This window comes from Ylistrum balloti, unplaced genomic scaffold, assembly GCF_031769215.1.
Source record: "Ylistrum balloti isolate Yb309-2 unplaced genomic scaffold, AGI_CSIRO_Ybal_v1 Utg370186, whole genome shotgun sequence".
NCBI lineage: Eukaryota > Metazoa > Mollusca > Bivalvia > Pectinida > Pectinidae > Ylistrum > Ylistrum balloti.
Genome location: NW_026782169.1, coordinates 1,188,014 through 1,215,639, shown reverse-complemented (window position 1 = coordinate 1,215,639; position 27,626 = coordinate 1,188,014). Strand labels below are relative to the sequence as shown.

The window sequence follows — 27,626 nt, the reverse complement described above, 5'->3', positions numbered from 1 at the left end:
CCCGTTACTTACAGGTAAGGTTGTCACCTTAGCAAATCTGTTCATGCATAGTCTGATTGCTGCATACCTGTCAGGTAGAAATTATGCAGAACCATACATGTATGTTGACATACCTGATGTATACACCTGTGGGAATATTTCTTACCTGTAATTATGATGTTACATGTCTACAGGGTAATGACAAACGGTACATATAAGAAATTTCTGCAAGTTGTCAATGATGCCTGTTTTGTGGTTGCATTCTTGCATTATCGTTTTTAATTAGCTAGTATTTGTATTAAAATGGCTTCTCCCCTTTGTGTATACCTGTTGTAGTTATTGATTGCTGGGTACTGGTTGGCTGTTTTGTAGTGTAACATCATTTTATACCCACATAAACATATCGTCACTAACAACATTCTAAGGATATTCTTAATCTATTCAATTATCAAAGGTCTATTTTTTTTCAGTTATACAATTATTTATGTTTCATGAAATATTGATTTTGTGTTCTGTTTATAGGTCACCTGAGATAAAGTCTTATTCATGGTGACCTATTGCGATTACCTTCATCCAGAATTGTGCGGTCATAAACAATTTAACATTTTCAACTTCTTCTTGAAAACCCCTGATCCAATTTCATTGAAATTTTGCAGCATCCTTCCTTGGCCTAATATGAATCAAAATTGTGAATTATTCAGTCCCCACCCTACAGGTACCTGAGGGGCGGGGCCAAAAGGGATCAAATTGACAAGGATTTCAAAAATCTTCTTCTCAACACCCAGATATGGTAGAATCAAATACTCTTCATGAATGAAAGCATCGTAAGGTATTTTAAAAAATTGTTAATTTCATGGCTTTATTTTGCCTTGGAGTTGGAGTATTTATATATATAGACCTATTCTGGGTTAAGGTGGTTGATCTAAAATTCAAATATTGTGAATTTTAAATTCCAAGTCATTATATTAATGCAAGATTTTTCAGACCTACCAGATTGGTTCTGATAATGCATTGTGTTTGTATCTGGTAATACAGATTTTGACTCGTGTTATACCCGTCATCTGTGAGCACTATCATTATATCATCTCAACTGTTGTATGAAATCTTTGTCATTCAGTGGATTTAAAGTCACTGACTATTGACTCGGTGAATCAAGAAAGGAGCTCATTCATTGGACAGTTAAACTTGTTTAGAATTTAAAAAAATAATGTTGTAGTGAAAATCAGAAGTAAATTTTGTCAAAAGAGTGGAATAGAAATTAATTTAAAAAGAAAAAATTGCAACAGGTACATACATGATTTGGTTGTGCTGACAGGCATACAGGTTCTGGGTTATCAACCCTTAAGTCTGAAATGTCTCTTTCAATTCTTCAGATTCACAAAATTTTCGTCAGCCCAATGTTGACACTCAAGAATTGAGTGAAAGCAAGTTACATATTTATGCAATTGAAGTCTTCCCTGAAAATGTTGTGTTGTTGGATCAATGTATGACAATTGCAAAAAGTCAGTTCATGATAATAAGCCCACTTGTATTATTTCAAATTTTGAATTTCTGCAATAAGTCTTTATTCACTCTTCTGATAACAAATTACATGTTTTACCAAAGGGCTGATTGTAGGATGACCTCGGTATTGTTATAGGAGTTGAAGCAATAAACTGGTTTTGACATCTTACTTGCAGAGAAGTTATCCTGTGTTGACTGGTTATTTTAAGCTTACTCAGCGGTGGAGCATTTCATTGGGGGAAGAATATTTCAATTTTTTTTTTGTTTTTCATTTGGTAAAAACTATTAACGTTATATAGGTCACACCCCTTTAGGACAGGGATAAGGCCGAATAGAGAAAATGGAGGCAGTTCCTTGATTGGGATTATTGTATTAGACCAAATTTTGTCTGGAGCATCCATAGGTGAAATGAATTCCATTTGTAGAAAGCCTAAGGGTTGTTGACTCCCTTGGGGCAGAGGGTCAAGACCCAGGAGAGAAATTAAATAAACCTTTAAAATCTTAAACTTCAGTATGGATAAAGCTAAAATCATACCATACTAAACCAGGTGATTGATACAGGTGCTATAGACCTCTTGTATAGATAGTGTAATTTATACATATCAGTCTTATTTTACATGGTCAATACACACAGATGCTTATCAATATTTGATCATATTGCAATAATGTATTCAAACGTAAGATTATTCTTAATATATAAGAGCCATTTGAAGTAAACATATTATCTTTTGTGTTCTGTAATGAAATCTTCATGTCCAGATGATGCTGAATAATTGATTGGGAGATACAAGCTCAGGTCAGCTGTTTGGTTTTGTAAACCATTTAAACATTGAGATCATGTTCCCTTAAACATTATCTTACAGATCTTTGTATTATTGAATTAATATCACTTTTAGTTTTTTTTTTATTTGGGAAAAAATATTACACAAGACGTTATTTTATTGAATTAGAATAGCTTATAGCAGTGGAAAATCAATACCCTGCATGTCTTTGTGTGTATTATTAAATCAAAAAGGCTTGTATCAGGGAAAAATATTATCAATTTGATGCCCTCTATATTCTAACGAAGGTCAATATTATTCTGTTGGTTGCAGTTTTGTAGACAAATATATGTGAACTTCTGACATATGGGGAAACATTGTGGTTCACAACTGTACAGATTCAGTTATACTGGCAGTAAATGAAACTGTTGATCTTATTAAATGAAGATCAGAAATCCTAAATAAAATTTCCCCCGTGTCTAGTTTAAACAATTTGATAGTGCTAAATAACATAATTATCATTTTTGAAGTTGTAACTTTCTGATAAAGTTACTATAGATGCATGTTATACATGACCTCCTAGTTGTTTTGGTGTATTGCTTAGCAACAGGAATTTAAGAATTGCAGAGCTTAAAAACTCTTGAATCCTTTGAGAATGTAGTGCTGAGATGCTGACTGGGAATGGCATGGGAGTTATAGAATTAATTCCCTGCACGATGGTTCTCATTTATACAGCTGAATAGACATAGAATTATCAGTATGAACTGAATGCATTTGATCAAGGCTTGTTTAAAAAGAAGCCTTAGATATCAGCTTAAATCCATTCCAAGTTGACTCTGCAGGATGCAGAGTAGATTATTTTGAAATCAGTTGTGCTGTTTGCCATAGATGTGTAATAAGTCCAGTATATTCTGTTTGAAAGAAACTGACAGGTCGTCCCTATATCCCAGCCTCGAAGTATCTGCAGGTCACAGATGGGTTGTCCTAATATCCCAGCCTCGAGGTGTCTGTAGGTCACAGATGGGTTGTCCCAATATCCCAGCCTCAAAGTATCTGTAGGTCACAGATGGGTTGTTCCAATATCCCTTCCTCGAAGTATCTGTTGGTCACAGATGGGTTATCCCAATATCCCAACCTCGAAATATCTGTAGGACACAGATGGGTTGTCCCAATATCCCAGCCTCAAAGTATCTGTAGGTCACAGATGGGTTATCCCAATATCCCAGCCTCGAAATATCTGTAGGTCACAGATGGGTTATCCCAATATCCCAGCCTCGAAATATCTGTAGGTCACAGATGGGTTGTCCCAATATCCCAGCCCCGAAATATCTGTAGGTCACAGATGGGTTATCCTAATATCCCAGCCTTGAGGTGTCTGTAGGTCACAGATGGGTTGGCCTAATATCCCAGCCTCAAAATATCTGTAGGTCACAGATGGGTTGTCCCAATATCCCAGCCTCAAAGTATCTGTAGGTCACAGATGGGTTGTCCCAATATCTCAGCCTCAAAGTATCTGTAGGTCACAGATGGGTTATTCCAATATCCCAGCCTCGAAATATCTGTAGGTCACAGATGGGTTGTCCCAATATCCCAGCCTTGAAATATATGTAGGTCACAGATGGGTTGTCCCAATATCCCAGCCTCGAAATGTCTGTAGGTCACAGATGGGTTGTCCCAATATCCAAGCCTCGAAGTATCTGTAGGTCACAGATTGGTTGTTCCAATATCCCAGCCTCGAGGCGTCTGTAGGTCACAGATGGGTTGTCCCAATATCCCAGCCTCGAAATGTCTGTAGGTTACAGATGGGTTGTCCTAATATCCCAGTCTTGAGGTGTCTGAAGGTCAAAGATGGGTTGTCCTAATATCTCTAGATACATTAAAACAGACAAATATTCTGAAAATCTCACCCTCTGAGTGTCTGTACGTAAAAGTTGGGTTGTCCCAAAACCTCACTCTCAGAATGGATGTGTATGTGAAAGATGGGTCATCCCAACATTTCACACTCTAAGTGTCTGTAGGTGACAGATGGGTTGTCCCTCATCTTGCTTTGAGTGTCTACGGGTAACACAGGAGTCATCCCAATATCTTGCCCTTCGAGTGTCTATGGGTAACACAGGAGTCATCCCAATATCTTGCCCTTTGAGTGTCTATGGGTAACACAGGAGTCATCCCAATATCTTGCCCTTCGAGTGTCTTTGGGTACCACGGGAGTTGTCCCAATCTCTTGCCCTCAGAATATCTGTAGGTGATAGATCGATTGTCCCTATGTCACTTAAGAGCTTGTTGTGGTTTTCACAACATGCCTTTTTTTGAAGGCTGGACAAACAATTCTTTGACTTTAGGGAATCCTAAAAATGAACATGAAAAACTCATTGAGAATATCACCATGTTCTAGCAGAACATACTTTTAAGTAATGGCTTTGGTCACTACCCGGTCAAACTTTTTCTTCACCTTTTATTAAATATTTCTGTTCCTCTATCTATTTTCTAAATATTCCACTCATCAATATTTATCAATTTCTGGTTATTAAGTAAACCTTCATCAACCAATCCACTTCTTCATAGTCAAGCATTGTTAAAAATCAGCCAAACATGTCTATTTTCGGCACACGATTAACACTATGTTAGAAGTGGTTAAATGGTTGATTGGTATGTAGTATTGTGTATTTTCAGGTTAAATACATTATACATATACCAGGTTATATTTGCCCTGATGAACTGACCTTCTCATTAATGGTATGATCTATATACTGATTGATGGTTTCACAAGGGAACCCCGTCATAAATTGGGTCGATTATCGGGAATGGAATGGAGTTGTTGCTGGACATATTTACTTAGCATTGTGAATTGTGAGCCATTGGATACACACTAGCACTCAGTCAGCCTCCAACAGAGCTTTGTGTTGGTCCCAGATGAGAGTCCTATCGCTAGCAGTAAGCTTGCCAGTGCATATCCGACATGTAGCTTTTAAGGTCTTGTTTTAGAGAGTCTGGATACAAATGCCTTCTGGATAACAATGGAAATATGTTGTTTACTTAACCTGGTAAGTACCTGCGGAAACAATATCCTAAAAGCATTTTACACGCTTTTACGCAGATGTTTGAAACTTTTATGCATTTTCACATTTATTTTTTCTCAACCTCTTTGTAGTAAGAAGTACCAGGTGTATTAGAACTTCTAGATGATCTTCTCTAATTATTAATTAAAGGGAATTAAAGTTACCAATTATAAGAATTGTAAATATGCAAAAATACAAGTTACAATTATTTCCCATTTTGTCACAACTTCCATAATGTTATGATGCAAACTTGCCAGCTCATCCTACATTGAGAAAACCTGTTTTCTGTTGACTGCAAATCATTAATTGAATTTATAATGTATTTCCTTCAATTTGCATTTGTATTGAAATTTGCCTATAACAGCTACAGCAATTTTGCAATGTTTGGTAATTGGCCCCGTAGAGACTATATTTTCAAACATTTTAGACAAACTGTCTCCTGAATTATTAGCAAGAAATTCAAAATCTCACATGTTAATTTGTTCCAGTTGATCAAAATTGAAAAATAAACAAAGAAAAATCTGAAATTTTACACTAATATTGGAACTTAACATTTAAGTGACTGGAGCTTTCATGTCTAACAGACTTTATTTAGTTTATTTTGAACTGACTATAAAATCACATATTTTTGTAGGGCAAAATTTTTGTGGGTTTTCAAAAACTTTTGGTGAGTTTTTGAAAATATTTCATTCATACTTAGACTAATTATGGCAGTTCACGGACATATGAATATTAAAACCCACAAAATCAACGAAAATCATTTCATCAAAATTTAAGTTTTTGCAGTATACCAAATTAAGCCTTGTGCAGTTGTTGAAAACTTGGTCAGAATTAATCGGTGATTAGTGAAAATTTCAGTTGGTAGCCACACTGGAAAGCAAGGCCTTTTAAAGCAAAATTGATTCTCAAACAATATAAATTTAACTTGTTTGAGCAAATCTATAGCTGTGATAAAGAATTTTCCCAATTTTGTTTAATTTATACTTGAAGAATATTCACTTATCACTGATTAACCGGCCAGATAATGGTGTTGTTAGTCCGGTAGAATTAATCCGTTAATGTACAAACGTACATCTGTAGGTGGTCTTTCTGGAGCTTTATACCTTTACAGTAAAGCTTATGTACATTAATTCAGCTACAACAGGGAATGCTCAGGTCAGTACAGAGATTGCTGGAAATGAGATGATTACCGGTTTACTGATGTATTGACTGACCGCTAAAGTTTATACCTGGTCAAACGGTCAGTGTTTTGCCTGGCTCAACTCAGCACCTGAGTGAACTTTAGTGAAGGTCGTGTATGATGTATCCATGTTTAACGGGATGGTGTGTATGAGATGATAACTGAGGGTTTGAACAATGTATCCATATTTAGTGGGATGGCGTGTGTGAGATGTTAACTGAGGGTTTGAACAATAGGAGTTGTTATAGATACTGGTAGGTTTGTTAGCCTATTAATTTATCAGTGTGTTTTATTAAGCTTGATATTGGTGTTAGCCTAATATAGATATCAGGTGTGTTATCCTAATATAGGCATCAGGTGTGTTATCCTAATATAGGCGTCAGGTGTGTTATCCTAATATAGGTTTCAGGTGTGTTATCCTAATATAGGTGTCAGGTGTGTTATCCTAATATAGGTTTCAGGTGTGTTATCCTAATATAGGTTTCAGGTGTGTTATCCTAATATAAGTGTCAGGTGTGTTATCCTAATATAGGTGTCAGGTGTGTTATCCTAATATAGGCATCAGGTGTGTTATCCTAATATAGGCGTCAGGTGTGTTATCCTAATATAGGTTTCAGGTGTGTTATCCTAATATAGGTGTCAGGTGTGTTATCCTAATATAGGTGTCAGGTGTGTTATCCTAATATAGGTGTCAGGTGTGTTATCCTAATATAGGCGTCAGGTGTGTTATCCTAATATAGGTGTCAGGTAGGTTATCCCAATATAGGTGTCAGAAGTGTTAGATTAATATTCTAGATGTCATGCATTGATATGATTTTCACTTATAATTTACCCATGGGACGGCAAGATGGAAACCTGCTGTAGGGTTTTAGTGGTTTGTAAGTCCAACATTTTGATGTTACATAAGTTTCCATTTCATGAAATTAACGACACACTTACTACTTTCAGTTTTGGTTGCTTGTATTATTGAGGTTTTGCTATAAAAAAGGTTTATTTTTAACAAATGAATGAGTGGACATTCCAAAAAAGGAAAGAAAAAAAAACCGGAAAATCACAGAAATGTAAAGGAATAACATGTCAGAGAAATGAAATCTTATTTTTAATGTTTCTGCTTCTGTAAAATAAATAGAGTCCATGAAAACAAAATCCAACCTGGAAACACAAGTTTTATATTCAACAATTATCTGGAAATCATATTAGTGTTGATGAATTGATTAAATATTAATGTTCCTATTAGTGTGCCCTGTAGGAAGACAGTTAATGAGGGGTTAAACATCGGTCATTCCTCCTGGTAACAGTTTAATTAAACATGGGAGACAACTCTGTCAGTTTGATTAGGTTGATGTCAGTAATTGTCATCCAATATGTCCATTACTTAAGTACACTGTTAGCAAATTCAATATTTTGATATCAAATAGTGAGGTCGATATATGATTGGAAAACCTTTAACATTCTTTCTGATTACAATTAAGGTCTTTATTTAGGTTTAGCATTATTGCATCACATCAGTAAAACAGTAATTCTCGTAATTACGTTTGTGAATTCCTTGAACAGGTATTAATCAAGTTATTTGCTTTTTGAGTCACAAACTCAGCAATAAATACATCGCACAAAAAAATAGCTGCAAGCAAGCTGTGTCAGCAAACTGGTCATGATTGAATCAAATTTTGTACTTTTTTCTCTTGAAATTTCTGTCCTCGAGGGAAAAAAAATCCCACTAATCAGGCTTCAAGTGAAAGGCAAGCTCTTGAAAGTAATTAGTAACTAGCAGATTCATTTTTACACTTTGACTAATCAATGTAGTTTTGTGTTATGGTTGTATGCCAAGGACTAAAGAAAGTGGCCGAGAATTAGCCTAAGTGTCAATATTATATATCCTCATCACATAGTAGCCTTGGTAACACGTGTTTGTCAATGTCAATCACTTGTTTAAATAAACAGAAAGTAAATACTTTGGATTGATCCAGGATAATTATTGTCAACTGATATCAAACGGGAATATCAATGGTAACAGATGTGAAAATTCTGATTTGAAAATAAAATGATTTTTATTTTGTGGGTGAATTACATGTAAGTCAATTTTTCTTAACTTTGACAAATTTTTAATTATTCAACTTTCATTGCCCGATTTCCTTGTTTCATTTTAGAGTTATTTTAAATGTACATTGTTTAAACTCTTTTGTTCATAAAATATCATGTTCATGGTTAAATATATTTTGCAGTGTCCATTGTCACTCATATTTCCTGATTAGCATAATGAGGGTATTATTCATTATCAAGAAATGTCCAGTGTTGCGATTTAATTGTGTTAGGAAAAACATTAGGTAGTAAACCAGCAAGCTAGAGCAAAGGACGTGATGAAAAATTCAACAGTCGACCTTAAGTTAATGCATGGTAATGTTTAATATTAGTGGCAAAGGATATATCATTTAGGCCAAGGAAATAAATTGTTAAAAAAACTGAATGGTTAGATTTTCATTTCATAACTGATAAAAAGTATTATGATAGCTAAATTTCTGGTAAAATTTGTGCACTTTCAGTTAATTGCAACATTTAAAAGTTTGCACAACCATTATATTAAAAAGCGTCAAAAAATTAAGATGAATTAGGAGTGACCCAACACTAATTAATAATCATTATTGTTCGGAAATTGTAAACTATGTCTTTGTGCATGTGCGATGCTGGAAAATTTAAAAATCATAACAAGGATGGCGGATTCCAAATTGAAGTGGAGAGGTCTCAATTACTGAGAGAAGAATTCGCGATTTAAAATATGCAAAGTTAGATAAAATAAATTCAGTGTAATGGGTGTTTCCATAGATCATACAAGGCATGCATTTTCAAATGAATCAGTGTGAATCTGATTCAACGTGACAAGTGTTAAAACTTACCGAAATGTCATGTGATGAACTCGGTCATCTCCGATCCAAATACGGAATGGTGGTTGACACAACAGCGAGTGTTAACCAGTGATAGTTTAGAGTTGATAATCTTTGTAAATTTTTCTTAAAAAGTGTTGTGATTTTGTGAATAGTCTGATTTTAAGTATTAGAAGGCTTGTCCGAAACCAAACACATGGAAAATAAATAATGAAATATTATCATTTAATCCCGTTAAATACATTCTTCAAAAAACTGAATCAAGTTGATTTGTCTGGTTTGGATAATATGGAGATGATGAATTTTATCCTTAAAAATTAGTCTTTAAAAGTTTATCTTAAATATGACAAAGAATTACAGGTAAAACTTGTTGAGACTAACTTAAAAAATACGGAGTGTTAGTAGACAAACATATCTCTTATTGTTGTGAACATCCTTAAAGGATGGAACTTTTTAAAACACAGAAATTAATCTTGAAAAAAAATATTTGTTTGCAGTTTAATAATAGTCTATTATATTATGAAAATTGGGTTGAAATTTACTACAGCTTCTAACCAGGAAGGATTCACACTGAAAATTCACACACTGTTGGAATTGCAAGTGTTCATTATACACTGAAATATGGAAACATTTTAACAATGAATTCTACTAGTTTTTCAAAATGAAAAAAATAAGAAGGAAAACTTACATATAACTCTTAAACATTTTTTGAAGATGATGTGGTAGTGTAGGCTTTGACTAAACGTGTTTATCATCAGAAAATAAAGATTATCGTTGTTATTAACTCATATAAAATTTTTTAACTGTGCTGAGAATTATCGGAAACAACCATTTTTTTGCCTTTGGCCTTGATTTCCATTACCCATTATTACAATTGGTCATTTGCATAACTGCTAATTATTGTCACTCACTTAATCACAGAGGGGCTCTGGTGTGAGAATATGGTGTAAAAACTAGGTCATCAAACTAGGCCTACAGTGAAGCTGGACAGCTAGGCCTGTTATTTATGGTCCTAGGGGCTCTTATTTCGTTAGAGAAGGGTTAATTATGAAATTACTATTTGGTCAAAATTCTTCCATCATTGAGAATTCTTATTATGCACCCACACAAAGAAATTCCCACACTACAAAGATACATCTTGTCAAAAATGCTGTCGGAATGAAATTTATCATTAATTTATTAAATAGTTCAACAGCATGGTAAGGTTACAATTGGACATCTCAGGAAAATGATGTACGACATAAAATTAATGTTTGGATAAACTGTATTTTGAAATGTAAAAAAAAAATAAGAAAATGCAAGAATTCTATATATTAATATCTTTATTAATTAACATTACACAACATAAGATTGAATGGTTTGGATCTTACCAAGGGAAGTAACTCAATACTAAAATAATCATGTAGATTGCTTTATATTCTATATACAAGGGAGAATACTCTGTAAAAATGCAGCTTTGAATTTGATTTTTTTATCTTTGCAAATAGAACTCTTTTCACGTAACAGCTCTTTGATAATTGATATTTCAGTTTTTGATTGTTATAAATGTTTGCCTTTGGTTAAAAAAGAAGAAAGCAAATACATACATGTCATCAGAATCAAAATCTATGAACTCGAAATTTATGATTGAAGGTCAAAAATATGAAAGAATTAAAGATTTACACAAGTGTACACAGTAGAATTGGATGGAGGACCATCATTACTCTGTGGAGTATTTATGTATTTTACCAGTAATTGTGATATTCTAAAGTTTTTAATATGATGCACAATTAGAATTGGAAAAAAAATGTCAAAAATGAAATTATTGAAAATTATTTTATTATGACGCACAATTAAAAATTGAAAAAAAATTGTTGAAAATCAAATTATTGAAAATGTTTTTAAAATGATGCACAATTAAAAATTGAAAAAGAAAAAGATGTTGAAAATTTTTTTGTTAGTGGCAAAATTTTGAATGGTAAATGAGATAAAACTTAATCCTGTATAAGTATTTGTTATAAAAGACACAGGAAACACTTTTAATAGAAGTTCAAACGGAACAGGACTAATAATATCAGTTTAATCGTGACCTATATTTGTACGATGTTTACGCTGGCAGAAATTCTTTTGTCAGCGCTAATGTACATTATTTTATCATTCCTAAATAGACTTAATCATCTCATATGTCAAAAATCGATGATGGAATGAGTAGATTATCCTTATACACGGAAAAACATCATAATTATTTAATGGAGAAAAATACACAATCTATTGTCATTATTTCTGATTGGCATGTTGGATAGTAATTTTATATTTTTTGTATCTTTGCATTAATCAAATATACATAGAACCTACTGGTAGAGAGAAATTCAGAATGAAATTAGTGTTGTTCAAACATCATCAATATTTTATGCCAATGATGTATATGATACATGCCAAATGTCATGGTGATGTTGGTGTTTGTTCCTGTAGACGTTTTAGGTTATCAAATGCGTTGATGGAATGTGAACAATGTCTGTCAATACATATCAATCTAATTGTATTTGTGAGACGGATTCATATATCGAAAGTCAGAAACCCGTGACATGCCAAAAAAAAAAAACACCGCTAAAACATTTCCATATATTGATTTGTGTGTATTGAACAACAGTACACGATGGCATAGGACTTTGCTGCGTAAGTGTGGTTGTGAATGTGGGCGTACGTTTGTTAAGGAACTACGTCGTAACAGTGACACAGTGACGCTAATATATAATTGCGGGTGTTCTGCCATCCTCAGTAATGCGTAAACTTTTCTGGTGTCCATCCGTACACAAATATTGAACACAGAGCGAGGAGAACAATCAAGACCAGGATCTGTCTATCTTGATGGCTACCAAGAATGTGCATGATGGATTTACGCTAAGACTGTGAAAAATCTATTTCAATGTCGGATCCAGTGCATAGTTATTGAACAAACTACAGATGGATTGATTACTTGTGTCAAGAATAATGGATTTATAAGTATAGTTTGTTGTTTTTAATTAGCAATTGGTGTCTGGCGAAATGCAGCCGAGGATTAACTGTTGTCACTTACCCATCTACATTGGTAGTAAGTTGTGTGGAGAGCTAGGGTATCCAGAGGGCCGGTAGATATTGTGTGAAGTAAGACTGTGGTCAGTTTGTCCATCACTGTGAAATAATTGTAAAGGTCAGTCTACAGAGTACATGTCATATTTGACACTTAAAGATAAAATATCTGATGTTTGACGTCAAAAATTGATACACGAGAATTATTTGAAATTTGAAATCAAATTTTCACAATGAAACATTTTATCAAGTTTAAAAGCAAGTGGACTTTTGCAGTTGAAATTTTGATTTCTACAAAATAAGTAGAATTTTACAGTCAAATGTTTACTTTTTTCAAATATATGGATATTTACAACTTAGTAATGCAACTGACATGTTGTAGAGCCATATAGAATTACACAAAGAAGTGGAGGTGAAAAGTCAGATATTGACCCAGTGTTGGGCGAGGATTCTGACCCATTCTTAAATAACTAACAGAGCTCTATGAATGGAAATATTCAATACTCAAATGCACTTGGTTAAGTCTGTGGAGCAGACACCAGCATTCTCACAACAAGCCATCGATAATGAACTAATCGAACGCCCAGTGGAAAGCGTTGCCCGAAACTGATGTAGAAAGGATATTGGTTTTTATTTCATGGAGCTTGTTCCATTACGTAATTCTATTGTGCCTACAGTGTACAACGGTGCAACATTTTCATTGGTTCGTGTGTTTGGTGAGATATCAGCATTTTCTTCTCAAGATGTCGACGTCGGCAGAAGAAACGCCACAATGTATGTTGATGGTGATGTCAGTGTTGTGTTTGTCTATATGTTGTATCACATACCTAACCTACACGATGTGATCGATGTTATACTGCCAAGGTAACTAGGATCGATTTCTCCTTGTTTGTTAATCATTGACGGAAACATCATATTTGAGTTATAAAGCAAATGCAGGTTTAGTTTGTTTCACTTAAAGAATTTAAAGTAACACATATATAGTGGGTAAAATCTGCAATTTTATGTTTTAGTCAAAAATGAATATAAAAATGTCCTCTGTAACACCTAGAATTAATATAATTGTTTAAACAAATTATCCTTAACTTTCGATGTCATCGCTGGGCTTTTATTGTCAGGTTTACAAATTAGACACCATCTTTCACAGTTATGTCTGTCATATCTAGAAAATCAATACCATGACATTTGCAGAGTTATTGCCCTTTTGACCTTTCATTTTAAATTTATTTGGACAGCAAGTCTTTTTATTCAAGGTTTTATTGATATTTATTAGTAGGAAATATTGTCTTCTCTGATCAGTCTTGGCAACAGGACTTGTTCATGTTATTATTGAATTGGGACATATCAAGGATTAAAAAAAAATGTTCAATGCATTATTTTATGTGATATGTAATTAATTTTATCACTGAAAAGTCTTAAAGTTCATGTGACTGCTAAGAAAATTCAGTAGAACCTGTAAGGTATTGGTGATGCAGATTTCCAGAGTTAGATCAATACGCTTGATAAACTTCAACTGTCATTGAAGTTGAGAAGAATTACATTTGTGTCAGTGGTATTCCTCGCCTACATTCCTCCACCACCCAAACCTACATTATCCTTAATGATATTTGATGTTAATAGGACGTAAAGTGATAATAAACTAAACTACCTGTGTAACACAATTAGAACACTACTGCTCGTCTGTGGATAAATTGTCTTAATATTGATTGATTGAGAGTAAGGCTGGTCAGTGATCGAATCCTAGAGAAGACCTTGTACCTGTAGAACTCCACAGTATTCTCTAAGGTGTTATTATTACCTGAGGTTACAAATTATAAGTTTGCTCCATGTCCATCAGTCTCTAACTAGTACTACCAGTAGGGCCTACAGGTGTGTCCTCATCTGTCAGTCCCCCACCAATACTACCAGCAGGGCCTACAGGTGTCGTTATCTGTCAGTCCCCTACCAGTACTACCAGTAGGGCCTACAGGTTTGTCCTCATCTCTCAGTCCCCTGCCAGTACTACCAGTAGGGCCTACAGGTGTCCTTACCTGTCAGTCCCCTGCCAGTACTACCAGTAGGGCCTACAGGTGTCCTTACCTGTCAGTCCCCTGTCAGTACTACCAGTAAGGCCTACAGGTGTCCTTACCTGTCAGTCCCCTGCCAGTACTACCTGTAGGGCCTACAGGTGTCCTTACCTGTCAGTCCCCTGCCAGTACCACCAGCAGGGACTACATGTGTGTCCTCATCTGTCAGTCCCTAACTAGTACCACCAGTAGTGACTACATGTGTGTCCTCATCTGTCAGTCCCCTGCCAGTACCACCAGTAGTGACTACATGTGTATCCTCATCTGTCAGTCCCCCACCAGTACTACCAGCAGGGACTACATGTGTGTCCTCATCTGTCAGTCCCCTGCCAGTAGTGACTACATGTGTGTCCTCATCTGTCAGTCCCCTGCCAGTACCACCAGTAGTGACTACATGTGTGTCCTCATCTGTCAGTCCCCCACCAGTACCACCAGTAGTGACTACAGGTTTGTCCTCATCTGTCAGTCCCCGCGGAGTACCACCAGTAGTGACTACAGGTTTGTCCTCATCTGTCAGTCCCCGCGGAGTACCACCAGTAGTGACTACAAGTTTGTCCTCATCTGTCAGTCCCCGCGGAGTACCACCAGTAGTGACTACATGTGTGTCCTCATCTGTCAGTCCCCCACCAGTACCACCAGTAGTGACTACATGTGTGTCCTCATCTGTCAGTCCCCGCGGAGTACCACCAGTAGTGACTACAGGTTTGTCCTCATCTGTCAGTCCCCGCGGAGTACCACCAGTAGTGACTACATGTGTGTCCTCATCTGTCAGTCCCTAAACAGAACTACCAAAGGGGCCTACAGGTTTGTCCTCATCTGTAAGTCCCTAAACAGAACTTCCAGAGGGGACTACAGTTTTGTCTGGTGTCTCAAAGTGATCCCAAATCACACTACAACTTAGCACCTGTCTCTGTCAGTAATGCTGGAGAGGACAGTTTGTCTAGTGCTTGGAATACTCCAACCATTTGTAGTAATAGTACCATATGGGATATACCTCGCTTTGATACATGGGGAGATTATTTGTACAAAAATGATTGACGACATCTATGTTGAAATTGTTATCTGAGTCTTTAGGAGTCATTGTCTGGAATAGCTAGCTCCTCATTCAAGAACTTCAAGTCATTCCTAGATCAGCGTTCATAAAATCCTGTAATGGCAAATATATCTGAAGAGAAAAATTTGTGAAGTAAAGTATTTGGGAAATCTAAGTGAATTACAGTATATTTTTCCCTCTAGACTTGGAATTTTTTAACATGTACTAAAGTGCTACCCAAGGTTTACATCTGTGTCTGTGTTACCTCCCTACCTACAATGTCAGAGAGGACAACAGTTTTGTCCTTCGCTTGGAATATTCCAGTCAGTTCAACTGGAGGGCACTATAAGTACAAGAAATCCTCAACAACATTGGTAAAAGGGTTTCAGAAAAACCTGAATTAAAATATTTGACAGATGGATTTTCTTTATGACAAAGGATTAAATTGCTGATGAAGATTGTAAATTCACCAGGTTACAGTTTTTGTTCGTATAGAAGATTATTCTAATTAGATTGGTAGTGGTATGTCTGATGACAATACAGAAGGGGTGTTTTATGTTTTAATGATCTATGATGATTATGTTGTGGTTGTGTCTTGATTAGCCAACACATGTCTGATGGCACAGTGCAGTAATAGATACACAATTATAGCCGTGAGATGAAGAATATTGTAACCTTGGTAATGATGTTTTTACCTTTTAGTGTGCACAGCCAGGTAATCTGACAGCTTTATTGCTTATGTTAATTTACATTCAATTGTTGGCTGTAATTCCTGGAATATTTGTCAGCATTTGAATACGTTTGTAAATTAACGATACACAGGAGCACCTGTTTGATGGCTGCTGTCAGGTTTTTTGAGAATGATTTGTATGTCCGTGAATAAGAAATAAGATATATAATGAGCTGGCAATATTGCATAAGGTGCTCTTCATTTTTGTGTCTTTTTTGGGTACAAGAGATTTACAGGATGGTTGTGGATGGGTACAAGAGATTTACAGGATGGTTGTGGATGGGTACAAGAGATTTACAGGATGGTTGTGGATGGGTACAAGAGATTTACAGGATGGTTGTGCATGGGTACAAGAGATTTACAGGATGGTTGTGGATGGGTACATGAGATTTACAGGATGGTTGTGGATGGGTACTAGAGATTTACAGGATGGTTGTGGATGGGTACAAGAGATTTACAGGATGGTTGTGGATGGGTACAAGAGATTTACAGGATGGTTGTGGATGGGTACAAGAGATTTACAGGATGGTTGTGGATGGGTACAAGAGATTTACAGGATGGTTGTGGATGGGTACAAGAGATTTACAGGATGGTTGTGGATGGGTATTAGAGATTTACAGGATGGTTGTGGATGGGTACAAGAGGTTTACAGGATGGTTGTGGATGGGTACAAGAGATTTACAGGATGGTTGTGGATGGGTACAAGAGATTTACAGGATGGTTGTGGATGGGTACTAGAGATTTACAGGATGGTTGTGGATGGGTACTAGAAATTTGCCAGAAGACGAATGTTATGAATAAGTACCAGATATATGGAGTCACTGTGTCACAGTATATAATTTCACTATACCTGTAGATATGAACATTTTAAGTATATATTAATCCTAGGAGAAAGCATATATCATCAATTTGCATATCTAACTGCGGCAACAGTTGATCAGAAAATATTTTCATATTTTGTAATTAATGTAAAACTAATCATATTATTTCACAGACCTTTGCCTTAAATTTACTGTAACCAGTGTTACTTTGCAGTAATTTTTTTAGATGTGTAAACTTGAAAACCTGTAACATATTGCTCCTGCAACTTTTTCATTATTGTAATACAATACTTAATTTTTTTTAAAGTCATTTAAAATTCTTTTTAATTGTGTTGTTTTTATTGAAACAGATACAAATATTGTATGACAAATATGTATGCACATTTCTCATATTTTAAGCTTTAGGCTAAACGTTAAACTGCACCGTTATCTTATCCACATGTTACATGGCTGATTAAGAGTTGATAATGTCTGGATGGTAATTAAACCAATCGATTGGTTGACAAGTAACAGGTGAAGGTAATCAATAAATTTATCCTACATCATTAGTATGATCTGTTACTTCTGTTTACAGAGCCTAAAGATTTAGCTGGAGGGGGTTTTGTCTCCCACTACGTTGTAACGGAGTGTAAGTAACAATTCATGTGTGGCTAGATTATGATGTAGTATGGAATTTCTGGGATACTGTTGCACAATCATTTATAAATGAAATTAGAAACAAAAATATGCTGTATGATAAGGACACTTAAAATTCAAACTTAATAAAGGGCCATAACTCTGTATAAAAAAGTGCATTGGACCCAATAGCATAAGTAGAAGGAGAAACTCTTTCGGTCCAAAATGTTACTCATATACAAACAAAATCTAGCCAATGAAAGTGAGTCAAGCTAGAGGTTTTTTAAGGTAGGGTCACCTTTAAAAAGCTGGTAAAAACCTGACTGAACAACATGCAGAAGGCCCAACAGGATGGTCCATGATCTCAGCTTATTCAAAAATACTGGAATTAATGTAAAAAAAAAAAAATAACAAACAAAAATATAGTCTGTAAAATGAAATTGTTGTAAAATGGCTACAGTGTGACGTGACCAGTTATACAGTTTAAAGTGATATTTGTTGAAAATAGTAATAATAAATGAATTTAAATCTTCAGAAATGATTGTGCAACTAATCTCTCAAGAGTTTGCTGTGTTGAGGAGATATGATTTTAAAAAAAAAAAGCAAAAAAACAATTTGTTTGATGCACATGTTGTAGATGGCACAAAATGTAATTGTTGTGCATGCTAGAATCACATTTTGAATAGACTTTTCAATAATGTCTGTTTCATTTGTAAAAAATGAAAGTATTAGATTTAGTAAATTTAAAAGTGTCAAATTAAGTAAACTTGAAAGTATGAAATTGATTAAATTTGAAAGTATCAAATTAAGTTAATTTCAAAGAGTAAAATTGGGTAAACTTAATTTTAAAGTGTTAAATTTATTAAATACAGAAGTATTAAATTTAATAAGATCAAGTTGACATTGAACAATCAAGAATATTTAAAACTGATAGATTTTAAGAAAAAAGAAAGTTTGTTGTGAATAATTGCAATGAAATATTGTTAGAATGATTTGACAGGAGTGTTTACAGTAAATAGCTGTTGTGTGTGTTTGCAGTAGATGTTTGCAGTGGGGTTTGATAGTAAATTCACAAATGAGTGTTTGCAATGAATGTTTGTTGTCCTTTACATGATGTTTTCAATAGATATTGGTGGTGAGTACTGTACTTACAGGAAATAGTTATAGGGTGTTTGCACTTGATATTTACAGTTGGTATTTCCAATAGTTATTTGTTATATGTGTTTGCTGTGAGTGTTTGCCATAGATATTTGTTGCAAGTATTTGCAGTAGTTGTCGTTTGCAAAAGATATATACTGTGAGTGCTTGCAGTGGTTGTATTAAGTGTCTGCAGTAGATATTTCATTTCAGTATTTAAAGTGGTATAAGAGTTTGCAGTAAATGTTTTCTGTGAGTGTTTGCAGCAGATGTTTGTTGTATTGCAGTAGATGTTGTTTTTGTAGTAGATATCTTCTGTGAGTGTTTGACGTAGATGTTTGTGGTGTTTGCAGTAAATAGTTTCTGTGAGTGTTTGACATAGATGTTTGTGGTGTTTGCAGCAAATAGTTTCTGTGCGTGTTTGATGTAAATGTTTGTTGTTTTTGCAGTAAATAGTTTCTGTGAGTGTTTGCAGTAGATATATTCTGTGTGTGTTTGCAGTAGATATTTGTGGTGTTTGCAGGTGTTTGCAGTAGATATATTCTGTGTGTGTTTGCAGTAGATAGTTTCTGTGAGTGTTTGCAGTAGATATATTCTGTGTGTGTTTGCAGTAGATAGTTTCTGTGTGTGTTTGCAGTAGATGTTTGTGGTGTTTGCAATAGATATATTCTGTGAGTGTTTGCAGTAGATATATTCTGTGTGTGTTTGCAGTAGATAGTTTCTGTGTGTGTTTGCAGTAGATAGTTTCTGTGTGTGTTTGCAGTAGATATATTCTGTGAGTGTTTGCAGTAGATATCTTCTGTGAGTGTTTGCAGTAGATATCTTCTGTGAGTGTTTGCAGTAGATATATTCTGTGTGTGTTTGCAGTAGATATCTTCTGTGAGTGTTTGCAGTAGATATCTTCTGTGAGTGTTTGCAGTAGATATATTCTGTGTGTGTTTGCAGTAGATAGTTTCTGTGTGTGTTTGCAGTAGATATATTCTGTGTGTGTTTGCAGTAGATATCTTCTGTGAGTGTTTGCAGTAGATATATTCTGTGTGTGTTTGCAGTAGATATATTCTGTGTGTGTTTGCAGTAGATAGTTTCTGTGTGTGTTTGCAGTAGATAGTTTCTGTGTGTGTTTGCAGTAGATATATTCTGTGTGTGTTTGCAGTAGATATCTTCTGTGAGTGTTTGCAGTAGATATCTTCTGTGAGTGTTTGCAGTAGATATATTCTGTGAGTGTTTGCAGTAGATATCTTCTGTGTGTGTTTGCAGTAGATATATTCTGTGAGTGTTTGCAGTAGATATCTTCTGTGAGTATTTGCAGTAAATATATTCTGTGTGTGTTTGCAGTAGATGTTTGTGGTGTTTGCAGCAGATATTTGTTGTTTTTGCAGTAGATAGATTCTGTGAGTGTTTGCAGTAGATGTTTGTGGTGTTTGCAGTAGATGTTTGTGGTGTTTGCAGGTGTTTGCAGTATATAGTTTCTGCGAGTGTTTACTTGTTGTAAGAGTTTACAATAAATATCTCGTTTTCAGCAGATGTTTACATGAGTGTGATCTATGTTGATAGAACATTTGCATGTTTTTCATGTATTCAGTGGGTTGTTAGGTTTGTAACAGATGTTTGAGTCAGAGTGTCCAGCATCCAAAGATTTCTGATCTACATTATAAATACTGATCAAATCCATACAGTGAGGTTTGAAATATCGAGGTGATTTAGGGATGTGGAAACAAGATGGTGATTTGCTCTTTTAAAAAATGGATTTAATTTTTTAAGTAATGCTATCAGATTGTCATAATATTTGTAAAGCAAATGATAAAACAAACTGCTTTTATCAATGTAGTTTATGCTCAAGGGAAGCTCAGTCTGTTAAGTTACTGTTCTATGTAACCTAAGGTGGCAATTCAAGGTTTGATGCTCCCTATCTCTGGCAGTTTTTGTTCTTGAAAAGCTGAGAAACGCACCTGTCTGTATGGTTGTGATTGTGTTCTTGGGCAAGTCACTTTGCCTTGCTTTGTCCTGTATCTTGTTCATTGAGGTGTCTATCACCCTCTACAAGGAGACCCAAGCTACTGGCCTCCTGTATGTTGTTCAATGAGGTATCTATCACCTTCTACAAGGAGACCCAAGCTACTGGCCTCCTGTATGTTGTTCAGTGAGGTATCTATCACCCTCTACAAGGAGACCCAAGCTACTGGCCTCCTGTATGTTGTTCAATGAGGTATCTATCACCTTCTACAAGGAGACCCGAGCTACTGACCTCTCGTATCTTGTTCATTGAGTTATCTATCACCTTCTACAAAGAGACCCACGCTACTGACCTCTCGTATGTTGTTCAGTGAGGTGTCTATCACCTTCTACAAGGAGACCCAAGCTACTGACCTCTCGTATCTTGTTCATTGAGGTGTCTATCGCCTTCTACAAGGAGACCCTCTCTTAAAATGACTCTGGCTTTTCACTTATTGATACATGTAAAGCTAGCAAACAAACAACCGATGCCCCAAATACAGTATGTTAGTAATTCATGACACAACTGACTGTTTGCGTGCTGCCAGGTCATCACGTTAGTGTGTGTGATGGTAATAATCTTGTAGGTGTCAGCTATCAATCTATAATGAATAGACTGCTTGTACATTGATAATTACTGCACATAAAAGGGTTCAAGGTCAAATACATCACTGATAGGCCAAGGTCACATATATCATAAATAACTAGGCCAAGGTCATGGCATCTCAGAAATAGTGCCAAGGTCAAAAACATTACAAATTGATGATGAAATGGTCACATATATCACAGATAAATAGGTCAAGGTCACATACATCACAAAGGAATAAATCAAGGTCAAATAATCACAAACAGATAGGTCAAGCTCACTTACATTACAAATAAATCAGGTCAGTACATCTAGTCAAGGTCAAGGTTACCTACATCACAAGGATATAACTCCAAGGTCACATGCATTACCAAGAGTGTGCCAAGGTAAGAAGCATGACAAATAAGTCCTTCCAATCCTTGCATCTATATTGTAAATAAGATATATATATATATATATATGTATGCATCAACGGTTTCTGTAGCTTGAATTAATATACTAGACAAGTCCAACACCACTCATTTCTGATATACACAACACTATCGATTGTAAAACGTATAAAGTGGCCTGCAGCAGAATGTGACTCACCGAACCATCTTCCTTGACAGCGACTTGGCACAGTTTTCCAGGATGAAATACAATCAATATATAACACTTTTTATCAGGACTTTGTGTTATATAAATATAAGTGTTATGTGAAGTTTATACTTTTTTTTACCTCCCGTTGGATGTAACTCGTATAGATCGTGTGAAAACCTAGTCTAACACAGGGGGAAGAAATGGTGTGTTTCATTGTTTTGTTGTTGCCAAGATATTCTAGACTTAAACTATCTAACTACATTTCCCTTAAAACTTTTGTTATGTTTCTGTAACAGCCTTTTTTATAATAGTAGAAACACGTTGAGTGAAGATGAGGTTTATAAACAAACCTTATTCTGTCTAGTAAGTGCACTCTGCACTTACAACAACAGGAAAGGAATATGCTTAACAAAACTCTGTACAGGTGAAAAGTTCCCATTTGAAATCCTTGTGGAAAGAATAGAAATGTTTTACGTATTAACATATCTTTATGTAGCCAAGAAAGGCGGAAGATTGAATTGACAGATCAGTGGGGTAAGTTTCTAATAAGTTTTGATGAATTAGCGCACCCGTCTGCTTTTGTGAAGAAAGGTTGAGCTCTGCTTATAGGGGCAGATGGGCTTATTAGGTGGAATACAGCAATGCATAACTGTTTTTTTTTTTTTTTTCATTCCCCACCAATTTACGAAGGGATCGGGACATATTCTTGCCTGAAGTGAAATCAATACGCCATCACTCTATAATCATCATTACGAAGTCTCAGGATTGAATGATGCTTTTTTCAAAGGTCAACTCTAATAATGTCTTGGATGAATTTGTGTTTTAGGGTTCAAAGGTCATGGTCGCTGGAACTATTTTCAGATAATCTTCAACTATTTCAATGACATAACTGTAGTGACCTTTTTTTTGTAGAGAATTTGATCATCTTTTATGATAAGGTCACCTACAACAGTTAACCTTGCTTTGAGTTCGTTTCATTATATAATGTTCAAATGTCAGGGTAACAGATGCTTCTTATAGAAGCTCCTGATTGTGTGCCCTGGTGTATTAGACAGGTCTGTCGGCATATGCCAAGATGTAAAAGAACAATTCGCAGTAAGATTAACATCGACTTTATGTTATCGTGAAAATGACATTTTCTGTTCTTTTGTCTTTTCAGATATGATGTCATCTACTCTCGTTGAGACAGTGTCCATTAATTACGATGATTTCAATGACAGCTTCCTGACATGTGGGACATGTCTGTGTGTATATGACCACCTCGAGTGCTCCCCCAAACTCCTCCCGTGCTCCCACACTGTGTGTAAAAGCTGTCTGCAGCGTATTGTTGAGGCACAACTCACAGACACAGGCTATTTCCGATGTCCGATTTGTCGTGAGCACATTGGAATTCCAAGAGGAGGAGTTACATCGTTTCCTCCGAGTTTCATCGTCAACCAACTCTTGGACCTTATGTCACAACAAAGGCGGGACGTTATACCGAAATGCTCCTCCCATCCACAGCAAGAACTTTTGTTTTGTGAAACCTGTGATTCTGTGTTTTGCACTCAGTGCACTGGCGGGGAGCATAATGGGAGGGGAGCAAGTGAGCATACTGTGATACCGTTCTCAATCGCAATCAAAAGAATGTCAGAAATTTTGCTGTATAAGGCTCACTTATGTATCAAAAACTTAAACCATGCTTATGACAATGTGTCCTCAGAAGTTCAAAATTTGGAGTCATCTGTAGAAAAAACTGTAGAATTTATCAACCGTTCCTTCCAAGATCTCATCGCTTCTGTTGATAAACGACGTCATGAATGCTTACAAAAGGTTCGTAAAATTCGGGAGGATAAACGAAAGATTCTCCGAGAACAACTAGATTTGATCCAGACTGAAAAGGAGAAAGTCCAAGCTGAATGTGATGGGCTTCAATACCAAGTGGAGGTTAGAAACATAACTAAAAAGATCGGTGACTTGAATGAGAAGTTAGATACTACTACGTCACTTTCAGAACCAAGGGAAAACTCTTTCATCAAATATGAGTGTAAACACAACAATGCACATAAAGACATTTCAAAGGCTCTGACAGAATTCGGTAGAATCAAAGTAAGCACAACATTTCCATCCCTCTGTACAGGAAAAATCGGAGAAGCAATCACGCACTTAAAATCTTCAGTCAAGGTCACAACAGTCGATTACCATGGCAACCCACGAACCAGTGGCGCTGATCCAGTGACAGCAGAAGTGCGTACAGATCGGGGTGAACTTGTCGAGTCAAAAATCAGAGATCATGAGAATGGAACCTATGAAGTGCAATATGTGCCACCGAAAGCTGGCAAGATCAAGGTTTTTGTCAGTATCTTTAATCGTCCAATCAAAGGAAGCCCATTTGTGATAGATGTTACTGATCATAAAGATCCTGTGTGGAAATTCGGATCCCGAGGATCTGGTGAGGAAAAATTTGTTCAACCAGTCCGAGTTGTCACAGAAAAGGCTGGAAATATTTATGTTCTTGACACGGGTAACAGTCGCATCAAGGTCATTAATCCTAAAGGTGACTTTGTGGGACATATAGGTCCTATAGGACTGGAAAATCAGAGTGGAACTGGGCTGTCTTTGACACCAGATGGTAATCTGGCTGTGGTCAACTGGAGGACAAAGTACATCACAGTGGTAACGAAAGATGGGGAACTGGTCAAGAAGTTTAGTAACCCTGATTTTACGGAACCAATAGACATTGCAGTCAACAGCAAAGGAGAGTTCATTGTGGCCGACAACGGTGCCAATAAAGTATTCATATTTGACAGCAATGGAAAACTCAACACCACGTTCGGAGGAAAAGGAGATAAGGAAGGACAGTTCAAACTTATGTGTGCAGTTGCTGTTGGCAAATGTGATGAAATTCTAGTCGCTGACCATAGAGTACAAGTGTTCAGCAAGGATGGAAAGTTCTCTAGAGTCATTCCTGATCAAAGCAAAGGCCAGTTTGGTGGACTCAGTGTAGACGCAGGTGGCTTCATTCTTGCTACAAAAACAGAAAAGGGGAAAAGCTTCATCCAGGTTCTCAACTCCAGTGGAAAGTTGCAGTTTTGTATTGATAGTTTCCATGACAAACTTCGACGACCAAGCGGCCTGGCTACGACCTCAGACCATCATGTCTTTGTTGTTGACCTCGGCAATGACTGTCTGAAGAAGTACAGGTACAAGTAATGCAGGTGAGGCCTAGTTTGTCAACTGCTTTACAGAAAATTACTTCAGTTGGTATCTTGTTTTGAAAGAATTTATTTTTAGACTTTGTTGCTCTGAGCAGAAAATAGATGAGTCTTAATTCTAAGTTAAAAACATTCTGTTTGGAAGTCTGAGAAAATTAAAATAATACAATTATTGTTTTCGATGAAAATTGTTAATCTGCATGAGTGAACTTGGTGTGTGTCATTTCAATTTCTATAACATTTCCCTAAAAATTGTTCTGCTGTCATGATTATCATTTGAACAAATATGGACAACATTTTATGAATTTTGATCAATTTGTGCTGATTCAAATTACTCTTGAAACATTTTAAAATCCATTTTGCTTCTTTTTTTTTCTCTCCAGGTTGCAATAATAGTGAACCTAGTCATGTCATATCCAGCCAATTAACGGTTACCCCCGAAACTAAAATGGACTGTTCTGTCTGACGTTTCCATGGAAATTATCAAAATGTAGTGTTAATTCTTACTAAAAATGGATCAACTTCAAAAAAGGAGGACCTGTTGTGATAATTTAGTGTTTCCATGGCAATCCAGCAAGGACTAGCAGCTATGATTCTTGATTTAAATATCACCAATTTATTTCACCACACTGAAACCAGACTATTTACCAAATATGTGTGTTACAATTTACATATATATCTCCTTTAGGAGCCAAATTTTTAATCTAGCTTACCACTGGTAACCAGACTGTGCACATGGTTCTAAGAACTAAGACCGCAAAAGGATATTGAAATCCATCATTCCAGAATTCAAAGGATCTGCTTTCATATCTTCACTGAATGACCTGCAATGTTTTATATACAAATGTATTCCAGGTGCAGTTCCATCTGTCTTAGTGAGAAAAGCAGAAAACACTTCAATCATGGGAATCAAAAATGTCTGAAAAAAATAACAACAACAGCAACAACAACCCCAAAAAAAGATGACTCTTTTATAAGTGTACCAAGAAAACAAGGTTACTTCTAAAAAAAAAAATAAGATTTTTCAATTTATGATCGAATTTTGATATTTCAGTTTGCTTTTAAATTCCTCTTGAAAATACATGTTTTGTTTACTGTATAAACAACTGTTATTTACAGGTATTACTTTGAGCCCATTCCATATAAAGCATCAGGAAATTGAAATATTCATTTGACCTTCATGTACTGTTGAAAAATCATTTAACCTACTCTGTATCAACACTAATCCATAAAAGGTCATGTTTTGCATTGCTTGCCACCAGATTTCAATTTATATACATGTATACACTTTTTTTTTTTTTTTTTTTACATTTTTCAGAAAAAAAATTCACCAGTAATAGATAACAAATAACAGGTGTCTAGGCTTAAACATGTCTCATATAGTATAGAAAATCTCACATTACAACCATTTTGAAACCACATACACGTACAGGCTAGTAGACTAGACAACATCTCAGACCAGGTTTTAAACAACGCGTAGCTGAATCAACTTTCACAGGATAATACTTTTTTCCCTCTAATGCGATATGATCACCGATTTGATCTGTTTTCACTGTGATTTTATCACCTTCTCAACATACTGACTTTCCACCTTAGTGTTTATAAAATTATACTTCAGCCAAAATAGTCCTTTGAACTTACTACCGTCTCGTACACATGTACCTCTATGCTAATATACATCATATTGGTCATATTGTCTCATGAAGGTAACGATAACTTAGTTATTGAAACATCATACATAATTTCCTAACTAGTTGTCATATAAGAATGTCCATTCAATTTGTCACCAACAAGGCACTGATATCCCTGACCAATGAGCTTCCGACTTAGCTGGCTTAACACATTTTTCAAATAGAAATTTTTCCTTGGGGAAAAAATTGCAAATTAAAATAACAATTCAAGATAATACATCTCATAATATGACAACCAAAAATTCATAAAACTTTTGAAATATTTCATGATGTAAAGCATTTTGCTGAGAATAAAGATTTTTTCAATATTTGCCAGTATTTCAGAAAAATTTTCTTTTTTTTTTTTAAAAATCAATCAAATTTGGTTTGATGTATTCTGTCTTTTTTTTTATTATATTGCAGAATTATTTGCCCTTTTGAGTTATTGATTGTATCATCATTTGTTTGTTAGTGTCAATAGCAAACAATGTAATTTTCTCACACAATTTAATGACATAACAGTCATTACCTGATGAAGGGCAGATAACTCTGCAATACAGCTCTTACAGAGACAAGATGGATAAATTTGACACTTCAGGATTATCATCAGAGAAACAAAATTGCTGTTAATAACAGACATGACCTTTTTTTTTTAATTTTTTGAAAATCCCCCGGCCTTCCCCATCCTGTTCTTCCTCAAATAATATTTATTATTTATAAGAAAAGTTCGAGTATTTGTTAAAATTGGGAAAGTTGGTCACCTAGTTATTAACATTATAGAAATAACAATAAAT

General features: G+C 35.5%; 1 protein-coding gene across 2 annotated transcripts; it reads left to right on the top strand.

Moving 5' to 3' along the window:
• Positions 1-27,161, top strand: LOC132551216 (tripartite motif-containing protein 2-like). 2 transcript variants are annotated; one of them, XM_060215330.1, is made up of 3 exons: positions 1-14; positions 23,128-25,165; positions 25,546-27,161. In XM_060215330.1, exon 2 carries the CDS (start codon positions 23,130-23,132, stop codon positions 25,158-25,160), a length of 2,031 nt encoding a protein of 676 aa, XP_060071313.1. In that variant the 5' UTR covers positions 1-14; positions 23,128-23,129; the 3' UTR covers positions 25,161-25,165; positions 25,546-27,161. The 2 variants fall into 2 exon arrangements, with proteins under 2 accessions (XP_060071313.1, XP_060071314.1); XM_060215331.1 differs by lacking the exon at positions 1-14 and adding an exon at positions 17,661-17,687.
• The last annotated feature ends 465 nt before the right edge of the window (positions 27,162-27,626 follow it).